Source organism: Rutilus rutilus, assembly GCF_951802725.1.
Source record: "Rutilus rutilus genome assembly, chromosome: 18".
In the NCBI taxonomy this organism is placed as follows: Eukaryota; Metazoa; Chordata; class Actinopteri; order Cypriniformes; family Leuciscidae; genus Rutilus; species Rutilus rutilus.
Window position 1 is genome coordinate 3,641,184 of NC_140231.1, and position 16,060 is coordinate 3,657,243.

Here is a 16,060-nt window from a genome sequence, read left to right on the forward strand (position 1 = left end):
CTTTTAAACGATCTAATTCAAACGAAAACAAATATTCTCTGTTTATATAATTTGTATGAAAAGAGAGAGATGTCAGTCGTTCTCATGACAACTCATTATCTGCTAATGTGAACACACCCACGATGAGCTATTCAAATGCAAATGATCTGAGGCGATCCATGCAAACCTGTCAACGCCCACATCAAGTTTAATCAGATTCATGTACTTTACGTCGTCCTGCGACGCTGTGAGGAATAATAATAGCGTAATAGTTATAATAATCCTGGAAAAATTTACCTGAGAAGTGCTGGTTTTGGTTTGATTTCGAGGAGCAATGGTCAGCTGAGGATTGTGAATAGTAAGTTTTTTTATTGTTAAGTGCTTTGTTCTAATCGCAATATAGTGTATGTAAACTGCAAAACGCGTGTCTATGTGTGAATGAACGGCACAGATACGCCTGTTGTTCACATTGATTTACACGTGAAAACTATTTAATAAAATAGCAAAAAATATATTTACAAGGTAGATGTAAACAAAATCGTAACAGGTCAATGTAAGCCTTCTCATTAAATTATTTATTATTGTGTTTTATCACTGACAAATTTGGGGAGAGGATAAATATTCCAAAACTTTCTGAAAATACAGTATGAGAATTAACTGCACAATTACAAGAAATGTTTACCTTGGATTAGGGCTGTCACGATGTTAGATTTTTCACACCACGGTTATTGTGGCCAAAAGAATTCACGATATCGATATATCGCGATATCTATAGAATCTATGGGGGGGGGGGGGGGGGGTACTCAATCTATGGCAAATTTTTGTGAAGGAAGACAAGCATGTGAAGTTTATCTGGTTTCAAACTGAAGCCAAACACTGTCTGAAGGTTTCCTGAAGAACTGAAAAGCTCTTAAACCTGTTGTTGCACTGGCGCCAATAAAGTCATGCAGATAGCAGATTTGAATTAAAAAAATCAAGTGCAAATACAAATACAAAAATAAGATGAGTAAAGAAAACGGGGTTCTTAATTTTAATAATCACCCTTTATTAAATATATGAACACAGAAACCCCCTGTTAACAGTTAATGTCACGTTTCCCATTCCATGATGACTAGTAAAATAATAGCCGCGTCGCGTCTATGACAACTCGAGGTATTGCACACCGGACACGCACTTTCTCAGTTTATGGCCAGCAATATCATTATGTTTAAGGACATTATGGAATTGAGATAATGTCTGTACTATGTTATGATTATACTGTACAATTAAATACAATAGTTGCTGAGTCTGTGATCTGAACACTTTTTTCTGCGCTCTGTGTCGCGGCAGGATTTGGAACAAGGTCCTGAGCCGTTGCTGGGCGACGCGGACAGAGGCCGAATAGAACCGCGCTGTGCTTCTCGTCCGGTGTGTGTACACTCATACAGAATGTGTTCGAATTTTAAAGACGTGGCGCTGCGCTTCTCGTCCGGTGTGCGACCACCTCTAAGGTGCTGTTTTCTTTGAAGCCGAAGAACTCTGTTGTTAATACTGGCGAGCTCAGCTTACTTTTTTCGGGTGTGGACAGAGTGTTTCACTCTAGCTGCGCGGGCGCGGACGAGCGCTGCGTCTAGAAAACGCCAATATCGCCAATACCGGTATATTGTATTGCTCTAAATTAACACGATGTCGATATTTCATGCTTTGAATATCACGATTATCGTCAATACCGGTATATTGCGACACCCCTACCTTGGATATTACATAATTTGCATGCGTACAGAATTTGTGGAAAATGATGTTGTTTCCAACTCTAACTTTGAACCAATTATGTAGAATGGCCCATATAGCCTATTTGAACAGGATTTGTTTCCAGGTATGACTGTGTGCCATAGACTGTAAAAAAAGATGGATGACGCCCCTTCGCTTTCTTCCATTGGTGAGAAGTGAAGCCGCCAGTGTCCTGAAATGGCGCTGACATCTCGGGACCAGGCCTGCGCAGTAGTGAGCAGGAAGTAAAGCCACGAAATCAAGGCCCCGCCCTCACTCTCGTAGAATCAATCGCAAGTACGCACCCCTGCACTTAAGTGGCCTCTGTTTTCTCCGTTCTGCTCCAATTTTGATGTCTGCTGATTGCAGTACCTCGTTAAAATAAGGTAAATACAAATACTAACCACATAGTTATATTTAAAAAGTAACACATTAATATATCCTATTCTGTAAAATACGAGTACTCATAGCACTACAATTAAACAACTATTACATTTTGGTGGATAGCTAAATCAACTTCATATTTAGTCATGCAGTCTATTTTAGCTAGGTTAGCACCCTGTAATTTATTGTTAACATGCATTTAATATGTTAGCAACTAGTTATTAATGCAACACACCTCTGCTTTCTCATCCAGAAGCAATAGCCTATATTTGAATGGATTGTAAGTCATTGTCCTTATTTTAGACATAAAAATGGCATCAAGAGACCCAACATCCTCCTAACAGGAATCATTCATCTCCACAGAGGCCAATAGCAAGTAAAAATGACGTGGAAATATCTAGAAATAAAATCTTGTGTAAGTATTGTGATTTCACTATGAGATTTTTAATTTGAGAATAATCTAAATACACTGAAATTTAAATCCAGTTAAAATAATTATATTTGGTAAAATATGGAAAAATTAAATATAATTTAAGTTACATTTAATATTACACCAGATCCTATTTTTAAAGGTAATGTTGTTTTCTTTTTGTTTTACAGTCAACCGGACCCAAAATATACATTATTGGGGACAGCTACATTCGCCGTGGGGAAAAACATGCGGGAGGGAGATCATCGGGACCAACCTTGGTCTGAATGCCCAGGTCCGGTGGTTTGGAGAAATCTCCTCTCCTTCTTCCATCAGTGTCTTCGTGCCAGATGTCCTGTTGGTCCACTGTGGCGGCAATGACCTTGGGACCATCAAAAGCGTGAAGCTTGTCGCAGGGATCAAGCAGGACTTGCAAAACCTCCATCCGCAGTTCCCTCAGATGAAAATCATCTTCTCTGCCATCACCCAGAGATGCCGGTGGAGGTCTTCCCACCCCAAGGAGATTGACAAAGCCCGGCGCTTTGTTAACAGTGTGATGTCTTCCTTTGTTTGTACTCCTGGTGGAAAGATTGTACATCATCCTCAGATAAAGCATAGAGATCCTGGACAATTTTTGCATGATGGAGTTCATTTCACCCCCTCTGGGAAATGATATGTTTTTAAAAAAAATATTGCCCGGTGTCTGAAAGACCAAATCCAGTAGGATGAGGCTGGATTTGGATTTCCCACCAAAAGTTTGGGCATCTAAAGTAGTCCAGGATTTTTATACTTTACGTGATGATTAATGTGCACTCTTTTGTGCCATCACACCGTCCTGTCACAGCTCTTCCTCCTCTTCTAAACCCCTTGCTTTTCCCCAGCCATACTTGGCTTCCTCAATTTTTTTCCCCACGGTGAATGTAGTCAGGAGTTTGTATGTGGTTGTTTCTTATTTTTGTTTGAATAAATACTGTATATATTTTAACTTTTAAAGGGACAATGTGTCTTTTTTAAAAGTATTTTATCTAAAATCAATATTTTTATTCATAAATATGTCCTCAATGGTGTACAAATACCTCTGCCAATGATCTGACTTATCCTCGTGAACTAAGAATTTATTATCTTTATATACATGGGACGGGTAGGTCCACGGAGGCTTCCATGTCGTTCCGCCATCTTGAAAAACTATAATAGCAGAGAGGGACATAAGAGTACTAGGCCAACGTGTTTTCGTTCAGAGCCAGCGTCACGTGACTGAAAGCAGCTGAACCGGACAAGAAGATTTGAGAGACGCTTGTCACTGCCCCGGCAAGTTTAAAAGGCTGCACTGCACGGTTATTTATAATGGATGACCAAACTTATGTGGAGCCACAGGACCGGAGATTGCAAAAAACAAGGTTTAATGTCGGGATAGCTTTTTCCAGGTGGAAAGAGTTGATGCAGGAGAAAGCTTTCAAAAGACACTGCTTTCTTCTCGACAGGTAAGTCAATGTTACGGTCTACATTACAAGCTTTTTTTTTCATTGCTTGGTCGCTTCTCTGCCTTTGGAAACTTTCAATTCTATCAAACATCCGTTTGTTCGTTGTGTCAAATTGCAATTCGTTTGAAATAACAAAAAGCTGTTCACCCGAAGGAAAACTCGATGAAGTGTGCTATTAGAAGACATTCTGTCATAGCTTTTTGGTACATAACGGCTACCGTAGAAGCAACACGCATTTGCAAAAGCGAGGCGCTGGAGAGCACTATTCGTTTGAATGCAAAATACAATTTCACCGCTAGATGGGAGAAATTCCTACACATTGTCCCTTTCAGTCTCTTTATTTTTTTATTCCAGAGTAAATGTATTGGCTCAACATAAAGACCTCCACCTCACATTACATGAGGTTTTATTGTCTTCTGTCTGTCAAAGCAACATGACATCATGACTTTGCGTAAACATACACGCCACTTTCAAGTCAAGTGGCGTGTTATCTATACGCATTTTGAGCTATCCGCGTGTATGTTCACGCCGAAACTAACCGTCATCTTCCGCGTGTATGTCTACGCCGTTAAATGTCAGAGTGATTTCGCGTCTATGTGTACGCCGTTAAATGTCCGAGCGAAACGGAGCAAAATGTATATCTACATCTGGGGATCGATATTTTTTTTCCTAGGATGGTAGGGGAAGACTCATAAATGGTATTAACCCCAGTGATTTATAATTATTTAATCAGTATTGACCTGTCCCATCTTGTCTATGTGTAACTTATTACTTTCTTACTACACATATTGCAGGTTTAAAGGGATACTCCACTTTTTTTGGAAATAGGCTCATTTTACAACTCCCCCAGAGTTAAAGAGTTGAGTTTTACCGTTTTCGAATCCATTCAGCCGATCTCCGGGTCTGGCGGTACCACTTTTAGCATAGCTTAGCATAGATCATTGAATCGGACAAGACCATATCCATCATATCATTACGCCTGCTGCACTCATGGTAAGGCAGCAAAGTTTCTTGATTATTACGCAGGAATGAGAGTATAGTTCCTAGCCATTTCAGCCTAGAAAATCGCAACTTTTCATTTTCCGTCGGTCTTAGTACACGATGTAACTACAGAAAAGTCAAGTTTTAAATAGGAAAAATATCAAGACTCTTTGTTAATTTTTTTGAGAGAGATGCTAATGGTCTTGTCCGATTCAATGATCTATGCTAAGCTATGCTAAAAGTGGTACCGCCAGACCTGGAGATCGGCTGAATGGATTCGAAAACGGTAAAACTCAACTCTTTAACTCTGGGGGAGTTGTAAAATGAGCCTATTTCCAAAAAAAGTGGAGTATCCCTTTAAATGACAATACATTGTGTGGCCTTTTACAATCAGATTTTTTTCAGTTTTTCATATACAAACAGATACTCCAATATTAAGGCGGGAACGGGACAAAACACAGATAAAGAAATTGAAAGTCTTAACTATACACAAAAATATAGACAATACAACAAAAATATAACATAGACGTAACATAAATAACGTGAACATTTTCATTTGATCAAACTCAAATGAAAGGAAAGCTTAAAGTTTTTTGGTATTACTTTTATGAACAACTGTAGGAACTGAGAGTTACAAAACTCTTAATGTACTCTAAACTTGAAACTACATAAGAGTATAAACTGTATTTAGAAAAACACTGTCAAACTATTAACTTACAGGACGATTACAGTTTTAAACTTTACCATAGTATATAATTACATTAAACTTATTTACATGGAAGTGCAGTAAAACATTAATTTATTGACAAGTGCTTCCTGTGATCAAACAGCTTATGAGGAATCTAGTCAATGATTCAGTCCCGTTTGTGCGGACCGTAAATCATCACCAGCAGCAACAGAACTTCAGGAGGATCAGTCGAGTCCATGCTTCTTCTGTCAATGAAACTTCACTTTAGATATTAAATTTAAAGCTCCAGTCTCCTCAGTCCTCCGAAGATCCCGAAAGAAAGTCCGTTGGTGTTTCAGTGACTACTTTGCTCAGAGAACTTATTTTAAAAACAAACACTTGAACTTACATCAGTGTGATAAAAACTAAGGATAAATGACAGAAACCGTCTTTGGAAAAAATATATTTGAAGTGTAATTTAATTGTTTAGTTGGTCTCGCGTCCCGAATAACAATGAATAACAATGGGAGGCGGGGCTTATGACCTATACTAGGACCAGTCACCGGGGGGCGATCAATGCGCTTTGGCTTCACTTTTCAGGGCTTGTGCGGCTTGCTGTGTACACAAAATGTGCTTTTGACTTTCAGCAATACCAGTGTTTCTCACAGGATTTTTGGATCACTGTGGTGAGTGGACCTCTGTCCCTCTAGGGGGTTCGGGGGCATGCTCCCCCGTAAGAAAATGTTGTGCTTTTTATTGTTAAATTCATCAATCTGGTGCAAATTAAACAAAGAAAAATTCAGTGTCTGTCTAGATTACTACTACATAATAATAGTTATAATATTAATCCCATGATAGTAATAGCCATATATTGTAAAACAAATGCACTGAAAAATTAATTAGTAATTAGTTATAACATAATTAGTTTTGAACTAATTTCTATACTTGAAAGAGTATATTTCTATACTTCACATTAAAGATGTGATTGGGCTATCCCAGTGTCAATCAAGAAAAGAACCAATGGGCCGCTGATCTACGTGTTTCATGGGGTGTCAGAAAAAAAACTAACTAACTAGTTACGCACTAACCCAGCGCCGCCAATTAAGCAAAACAAAACGAATGGGCCGCCGATGTACGAGTTTTATGTGCCGTTAAGACAAAAAACAAACCAAAAAAGTATGAGATGTATCGGCCCAAAAACCACGTCGGCCCACCGGGAATCTCCCGGTAGTCCCGATGGCAGTACATGCCTGGACGTCACACAAAACAAAATCCTACCTGTAGCCTTTCACCATCCACTTATTTAGCTGCTGTCGCATCAATTGACATGCCATCTCCTTTCCCCTCTCTCTTTTTCTATTTTTAGCCCCCGACAGCTTTTTTGCGTTAACCATCTTTTTCGATGACAACTCACTACTTGTTCCTGCTCGCTCAGCGCTCACGGCGCCCGCGCCCGCTCGCGATATTATCCCGCCCTCTTCTATGTCAAAATTAAAAATAATGACACTGGCAACATCGCTGTCTGTATCTGACAGGACAGTTAACATTGTAAGCTAACTTATCTCAGGCTTGCTTTCCGACGTGCGGCTCTTTGTTCGGCAGTGTCCAGTTGTCAGACTCACGGTGTAAAAGACTTCTGAACACAAAACAATTCTGCCCTACTCTGACTCGGATTGGCTGTCAGGTTTCGGCATTAGGAATGATGATTGTTTTTTTTAAAGCTGCGGAGATTATGGTAAATATAGAGATATAGCGGGTAAATGCTGGCCACGACCCCCCCACCCCCCAATAAATATTTTCTCATCGGATCTGCACAAATCACGTAGGTGACACATTTTGGTTTTAAAACGGCGAATTTCGCCCGAAAGGTGAGGAGTTTTCATGCCTGTAGTTTGTTTCAGACTGCCTGGCATCCCAATTGATAGGTCTCTTATTTAATGGTCCTGGATTGTGGACAGAGAGTGGCTCTCTGCACTGTCAGCACAGGTCTGATCACGTCATCGCTGCCTGATTCGCTCTAAGTTCCGACAATACATTTATATTTAATATGTAGTTATTATGAATAGCACTGAACACTAATTATGCAAAGAAAATACTGGTATATTCATTTTAGCATTAAATGCTTTTTACACTTAGCCTTAAAAAAAAAGAGCCTCTTCATTTATAATTGTATAATTGTTTTCCTATTCAAATCCTTTCATATAAAATAATTAAATATATGTATTTTCATAGAGTAATACACTGGAGGATAAATTGTCAGCACATGATATGCAAGTTTGAAGATTTTTATTTCATTTGGAAATTTAGTTATTTATATATCAGACTAATAGAACATGACAAATGAACACTATCGCTTTTATCAGCAGCACCACTATATACATTAATATTACATTACAAAATCTATTATAGTAAATTAACAAAATATCCTAAAATAATATGAACTTGCAGTAACACTTAACAATATACCTACCACACAGCTATCTGTCTGATCAATAAACTACTATCAGTAGTTACTGATAACTACTATACTTCTATCACAGTAAAGAAGCGTGACAAGTATCCTACGGCTATAGAGTATCAGATGCTTTCTGTAGCACATGGCTCACAGCAACGGGATATAAGAGACCTAGACTGTCCAAAGAGTTTTTGGAGAGTAGGGCAATATCCACATAGTTTGAGGCTATGGCAGTGTCACGGTGTTTACGTTCCAGTAAAGAGTGATCACCGAAAGCTGCTCCAGCAGAGAGACGCTGAAAAGCGCTTTTACCTCTTATGTCCTGGGACAGATCCACCTTGCCAATTATGATCACGTACATTCCAGTGCTGATGTCTCCCTTTCTGTAAATATGTTCCCCTTAAAAAAAAAAAAAGAAAAAGAAAAAAAATCAATATGCAACAATAGATCTTTAGTAATGTTGTAAAGCTGTAAGCTTGAGGCAAATATCTCTTCCAGTTATAGACAATCAAAGATTTATCAAATGATTACCAGCAGGGAAACTTCGGAAGATAATTTTGGAGGAAAGTTCCCTCAGGACAGTTACTGTGAAGTGGGAGAATAACTGATGCCTCTTGAAATGCTGTATGCAGATTCTAAACCAGAAACAAAAAAGTAATAATTATGACCAAATTCAAAAACATTTTAATGTTATTTAAATGGGAAAATGGCAAATACGATCATAAGCATCGATATATTGTGCACCTCATACAATAATCTCATCTCTCATTCTGTAAAAAACAAATGTTGCCCAAAAAAACTAGTTAGGCCGTGTGTACACCAAAGCGTTTTTTTCCCCAAAGCTAGCATATTTTTACAATTGTTTTCAATGGGAGCGCCGCGTTTTTAAAAAGCCAGCAGCGCGACGAGGCGCTGAGCGACTATTTCATTTTATATCCGTCGCAGAGAGTTGGAGAATGTTCAGATTTGGGTAAAATGCAGCGTTCATCACTGTTACTTTTTACCCAGCTGTCCAATCACAGTGGTGGAGGGGCGGGACAAATACCACACCGACCAACCACAACATCTTGCGTGTGCAATGTCAACATACGAAAACAAGAAGCATAAATATAGCTGCAAGCAGCGATACAGGGCCAAGCTCCTGAAGGGGCTGGAAGTGCAAGAAATTGCAGAAATTGAATGTACATGAAAAACAGCTGGTTCCAAAGTAACGGTGAGAATGACCTCAAAATGAACAAAAACACTTGTTTCTGATCCTAGAGGAAGATAGATCAGTACAACGACACAGAGAAAACTAATTTTGAACGATGTTTTCAAAAGTTATAAGCATTTTTGCAAAAAACCTTATATCTCTGGAACACTAGTTGGCACTGTGTTCAAACTTCTCCGGTACCTGTCAATGATCCATAACAAATTCTGTCAAATTGTTAAAAAGAAATCACAATTTATGACAAGATTCAAAATGGCAAGTGGTTCATCCGATCCTGGATAAATCAGTATCTACGGATTCAGCACGACACCAAGATCATGATTCTGTGACAAAATGCTGTTCCCCACATTTGGCATGTTCTCTCGGATCATGGTTTCGATAAAGTGTACCAATTTTCATATCGATTGATCAAAGTTTGTCTGAGATACAGCCTCTGAACCAATTTTGGGTCCGCATTGTTACGTTTATGAAATCATAAATTTTTAACCAAGATGAATAAAAAAATTGTTTAGTCATGTCTGTGTGGCTTGGTCCAAAGATCATCTGAGCCAATTTTCGTAAGAATTTGACTAAATTTAAAGGAGGAGTGGCGAGGGTGGAGTCTTAATGTAAGATGTTGAATGTGATCAGCATGATGAGAGGAATCAGGTATACTAGGGTATACTATCATCTTTCCAGAACAAAGGGTTCAAAAGTGAATTTTTTAATTGGTGGTGGCGCTATAGAGTTGGTAGAGACTCCAAAATGGGCCAAATCACTAATCATTACAATTAGGGCTGGGCGATAAAACGATAACGATAATTATCGCGATATAATTTTTCTCGATAAAACGATATCAAGAGTTCAATAAATGTTCGATAATGTTTATGCGCCAAAAGTGAACGCAACTCATTTGAACCGCGCGCCACACGGACCATTTATCCGCTCAGCTCAAAGTCCAAACGGCAGCGCAGCGCGAGCTCACTAGAGCCGATGCGATCAAGTGAGAAGCGCTTGAATTCAGCGAAGAACACAAATGTCTCAGTGATTTAAACCAGTTTAAAGGCAGATGAAACAGCGCTGACAAACACTGTGCGCAGAAGGCTTTTCCGTCTACAAATTCCCATCATTTACCATGGATTTACTGTAAGGTTAGCCTAGTAATATTAACTGCACCATGAAATGTGGGATATACATATTGAATTGTATTATATTATTAATGTAGACGATGTATTAAAGGACTGATGGAATATAATTACAGTATTTAATAATGTATTTAGGCTACTGTTTTTCATACAAATACCATAGAAACCATAAAGTTACATTTTGCCATGATAGTGAGGTTATGATCTAAATGCATGATACTGGATGACCAATGGTTAAGTTTAATAAAACTCAAACAGTTAGAATGTTACATTTTACCAAATAAAAATTAGCACATGCAGAAACTAAGAAATCAATTGTCCAATAAAGATATTTATTTTGTTAAGGAAAAATGACAAATGTTTGAATGTTTGGCAAGTGTTTGTCCTGATATGTTCTGACAATAAAGAGTAGTTTAAAACCACAATTAACGCTCTGGTTTCTACAACTTTCACTTAGGAGGAAAAATCTGCCTTTAAACTTGAAAGAAATAAAGCTTTGACTTTTATCGTGATAATTATCGATATCGACTGATATAAAAAAAAATTATCGTGATATTTTTTTTTGGTCATATCGCCCAGCCCTACTTGCAATCTCTACAATTTTGCCAATTTAATAATTTTCTCATGTTCAGGTTATAGGGCTGTTATAGACTCCTATTCGGGAAGAAGCATAGCAAGCGAAGCGTCTCAACTGGAAAAAAACAAAACAAAAAAATGCTGCGCTGCCTAATCGCTCTCAAGCAGCACAGCGAGGTATTTTCAGGTGGCTAAAAATGCTTTGGTGGACACCCGGCCTTAGGCTTGTTTACCTTGACACAATCTCCATTTTCAAAGAGATGGGGATGCCTTGGAACAAAACCTCTGCGCATGTCCCTCTAGTGCGGTTCCACCGATAATTGTAGAACTGCGTCACCCGATTTTGTAATGCAGATGGGATTCTCTCAAGCATCATGTACCCCTGAATAGTCTGGAACAGATAACAAGGTTATTCTGAAATAGATCATAACTAGAGGAAAAATGTCCTTGCAATTTATCAAACACTTTACAACGTCATACACACTGTATTTGAGACTCTTGTTCTTCAAGATGTAATGTTCACAATTACCTGCAGTTTTTCCTCAAAGGCTTCCTGCCGTGTTCTCTTGTTTGTTTGTGTAGCGATGAGAAGTCCAATTTTATAAACCACTTGAAATTTAGACAGAATCATTAGCATAACCAATGCCATCACTTCTCCCAAGTTCGTTGCCTTTATATCACCATATCCTGTTGTTGTGTAAATTTGTAATAACCAGTACGTTGCATATCTATACATTTCAGTGAAGTCATAGATCTCTGCAAAGGAGAGAAAAAAAAAATTAGCCCTGCTGAAAAATTCAACATAAAACCAGCATGAATTCCATGTTGGTCCAGCTGGTATTGTGCTGGTCTAGCTGGTGGACCATAGTGATGGGATCTTTTTCAGTAAACTGGTTCTTTCAGACAGTTCATTTCAATGAAGCGATTCAATAAAACAATTCAACAGTTTATGTAATCATATAATGATATCACATATACGCAGTGATATTACATATATGCAATGCCATTATTAAAGCACCCAGGGTTTTTCCTGAATTTAAAATATTTTGGCACCCGCCATTTGATCATTTATCATGAGGATATCTTCCGTTCTGCAGTACCGCTGATAGCCGGCTGCTTTAAAACGCTCCCGTGACTGTTTGTGTACGTGCTCTGTGAAGAGCGTCAAAGGTTTCTATTCACAACATGTTGCAGCAGTGTTGAGCTTTCAATCCAATCACAGACATATCTGTTGAACGTGTGAACGCAATGGCCAATCAGATGTGTTTATGTTAGTCAGAATCCGCTCAACACCACTGAGTTTGTTCAGCGTGAGTTCTGAATAACCACAACGTATAAACACAATGTCAATAAGAGATGTAAACAGCTTGAATATAACTAACTTTTCAAATCAAATCTTTTTTACACACAAATTTACAGATTTTTAAATGTAAAATAGTTAAAAGCACTTTGTTTTATGATCTGTCCTGACAGTGATTATTTTTTCTTTCATGAATAAATCTGAATCATGAATAAAGTTAATTTTATCATTTTTTTCTTTGCATTTATTCTGGATTTATTGTCAGTTAATGACAATAAATGTAATGCGTGTGCCAATTCCATAAATCTAAATCGATACACATTCTGTCTTCCAGTGCACAAAAAAGTAATTTTATTTAGTCATTTTATTCACCTGTCTCTTGTTATTCAGCTTATTAGTTCCCTTTGTTTGTTCATGCTTATAAGCCTTCAGTTCTCCCTTAGTGTTTGTCGGTTCTCGTTAATGATAGCGTCAATGTATACGTGTATTTCTCCTGAGTTAAGCCTGTTTCCTGAGTATTTGTTAATAAAGCCTTTCCTCCTTGAAGTATTCCTCATCATGCAAGTTTATATACATCATGTTACGTGATACTTAGGAACCTTTATGATGTTGGTACCAGCTGCCTCAGTTCACATGATCATTTTTTTCATCCTTTTGTTTATTTTTTGACTGGTGCCTGCTTATGATGTTAGTCAAGGTTTTAATAATGTAATACTAAATTACGTTTATTTTAATGCTGCAAAAGCTAGTAAGATAAGACTGAAATAAAACAAATGGACGTTTTGAAAGTTATGGTATATTACGTCATTTCAAAAGATCAAGGGGATTTTGATATCTCACGCTCTGACTCCTTTAAATTGTCCTATGTTTATTTATTTCCTCACCTGTATCGGCAATCCATGACATTATTCCATGACTTTCAACAAATGAAATGCAGAGCACTGCCGCACAGTGGACAAAGAGGATTGAGTGTACAAAGTACTTGATCATCCTAATGGTCAGAACACTGAAAAAAAAAACGAGGAAAAATACAAATGGACATTGTTTTGCAAATGAAAAAACGAGACGTACAATAACATAATATATATTTTAAAAACATAAGATTGGTCACACATTATATCAGGTGTCTTTAACTACTATGCACTTACATTAAAAAAAAATATATTTAGGTGCAATGTACTTATTGTGTTGATGCTATTTTGTGAAACACTTGTGCTGCTATTGAGGTGGGATACGAATTAGATTAGGGACAGGTTTGGTGGTATGGTTAGGTTTAAGGGTGAGTTAAGGTGTAAGGGAAGGTCAACAGTGTAATTACAGATGTAATTACAAAAATTAATTACAATTATTATTTTTACTTTTTTAAAATATCAGTACAATGTAAAAACATGTCTGTAGGGGAGAGCCGGGCTGATTGAAACGCGGGACGGATGAAACACTGAGATTTCCTTGAAACCCACTCACGTCATGTACGTCAAATTTCGTTAGCACGTACAGCACGCAATGCCTACCATACCCGCGAAAACATTTCTTCTTTACGGTTTGCCGTTTTGGAGTTAAAGCCGCAAAGCTTTTTTTGTGTGCGGTGAGTGAATTCTTTCGTGCGGTACTTTTTTTTGACTGACAAGTTGGATTTATTGTTTCATGTGTATTAGTACTGCAACACACCCTTAAGTGTGCATTATCAGAGTTTTTTAGTTTAAGGGCAAAAGAGGTTTAAATGACAGGAGGCGCTGTCGGGATGTTTAAAACAAGTGTTTAAACTGTCCCGACAGCGCGTCCTGCCTGTTAAACCTGGTCATAGCCTATACTGTTCATAGAATCATATACTGTTTCTAGACTTTTGTTTCTTTTAATGCAAATTAATTTTCAATTACGCAACACGCGCTATCTCTGTAATAATCATCAATTGTCCAATCTTCAATCTTCAATAAATTTCATTTATTGTCTTCTGGGTGACCTCGTTTTCTTCATAATAACAGGCTATTCAACCAGCAAACACTCAATATGACTCAAGGAAGAAATGTAAGAAAGTGAATTGTAAACGGATTTGTCTATCTTCGTCAAAATAGCCCATTAGAAAGATTACAAAATGAGCATAGGCTTATTGCCTATTGTAAAAATGGTTAATATGAACCTTTAAATTAAAATAAATTACAAAATATGTTTGTAACAATATGTACATAAGTTACTTGTCAGGTATTGTTCACAAAAATAAGCATTAGATGAAAAGTTGCCGTTTAAACTGTTATGTTTCATCCGTCCCACCACTGTGTTGCAAAGCACAACTACCGTTCAAAGTCAATTTTTACTTAAATCATTCTATATTTGTACCGAATAACACATGATACTAAGAGAACACATATGTGAGTTGTTAATCACAAAAAAATTAAAAATCTATCTGTAACCTTATCTTAGAAAACGACATTTATATGAAAAGTGTTTCAACTGTCCCGGCTCTCCCCTACTAGTTTGTTTAATGTTAGTACACAGTAGTTAAAGTTGGACCAATGGATTTTAGGGACATGCAAGGAATATTAAATGTAAATCATGTTAATGGACAAGTATCACTAAAAGACATACTTGGATGTTACTGATTGTTCTTCTTTCCACATAAACACTAATAGTGAAATAATGCGTGGCAAGTGAGCAATCCGGACATAAATAATCATAGGCAGAAAATTGGCTGGATCCTTTTCCATTTGGTATATAACTAGAAGGCCATATGGAAATGAACAGATCATATCAAAGATATATCCGAATTTGCTCGTCATGTAATTATGGGACGTTGATTTGTAATCTGAAATATCTGTTCCACCGTCATCATAATGAGAAAAGTGAAACTTCAGGAAGATCTGGAAAAAAAAAGGTGGGAAGAATTCAGTTTAATAAGGTCTACATCCTTAGCTATAATGTAGTTTTTTTTGTTACGTTTGGGGAATAATCTTGAGTTAAATCTGTGATAATCTTTGTCTTACCTCACATATCTGAACGAACTCAACAATCTTTGTGAGCATTAACAAATACCAGTTCACATCAAACACAGCGGGCTGAGAGAGAGAGAGAGAGAGAGAACAGAGGAAAGCCATTTTAGATTTAGTTTTTGTGCCAGTACTTAATGTTTAACTAAGAGAATCCTTTAGAGTAAGGGATTCTGTAACAGACAGCCGAACTGTCTTACATAATGTACTTGAAATAAACCCAAATTCAAAAAAGCTTGAAGAGTTTTGAATAAGGTTTCTTCTTTTAGTTTAAAGGGTTAGATCACCCAAAAAGTCTGTCATTAATACTCACCTTTATGTCGTTCCAAACCCACAAGACTTCTGTTTATCTCGGCACACAAATAAAGATCTTTTTGATGAAATCTGAGATGTTTTCAAAATATTAATCTCCATGAGAGAACCACGGCGCATGTCTGTTGTGTTTACACAAAAGCAGGCGTTGTTGCGTAAACACGCGTTGGAGATTAATATTTTGGAAATAAAGGTTTTTTGCGCAAACAACGCACCCGTCACTTCATAAAATGGAGGTTAAGCCGCTGGAGTCACATGGATTACTTTAAGTCGCATTGGCTATCAATAATGGGACATAAAGCTATCAGATTTCACCAAAAAGATTTTAATTTGTGTTCAGAAGATAAACAAAAGTCTTACGGGTTTGGAACGACACGAGGGTGAGAAATTAGTGATGGAAGTTTCATTTTTGGGTGAACTAACCCTTTAAGTCTATAGGATTTATTTCACCA

The 16,060-nt window shown here is 37.5% G+C and overlaps 1 protein-coding gene across 1 annotated transcript in view; it reads right to left on the bottom strand.

The window, feature by feature from the left end:
• Positions 1-8,217: 8,217 nt before the first annotated feature.
• cngk (cyclic nucleotide-gated potassium channel) overlaps positions 8,218-16,060 on the bottom strand; it is a gene marked incomplete at both ends in the record, with an annotated part of 109,638 nt that continues 101,795 nt past the window's right edge. The window contains 7 exons of the mRNA XM_084387755.1: positions 8,218-8,504; positions 8,637-8,740; positions 11,249-11,406; positions 11,545-11,771; positions 13,200-13,321; positions 14,899-15,170; positions 15,294-15,365. Of these exons, the coding sequence (XP_084243881.1) occupies positions 8,218-8,504; positions 8,637-8,740; positions 11,249-11,406; positions 11,545-11,771; positions 13,200-13,321; positions 14,899-15,170; positions 15,294-15,365 (1,242 nt within the window). The remainder of the gene's footprint in view (positions 8,505-8,636; positions 8,741-11,248; positions 11,407-11,544; positions 11,772-13,199; positions 13,322-14,898; positions 15,171-15,293; positions 15,366-16,060) is intronic.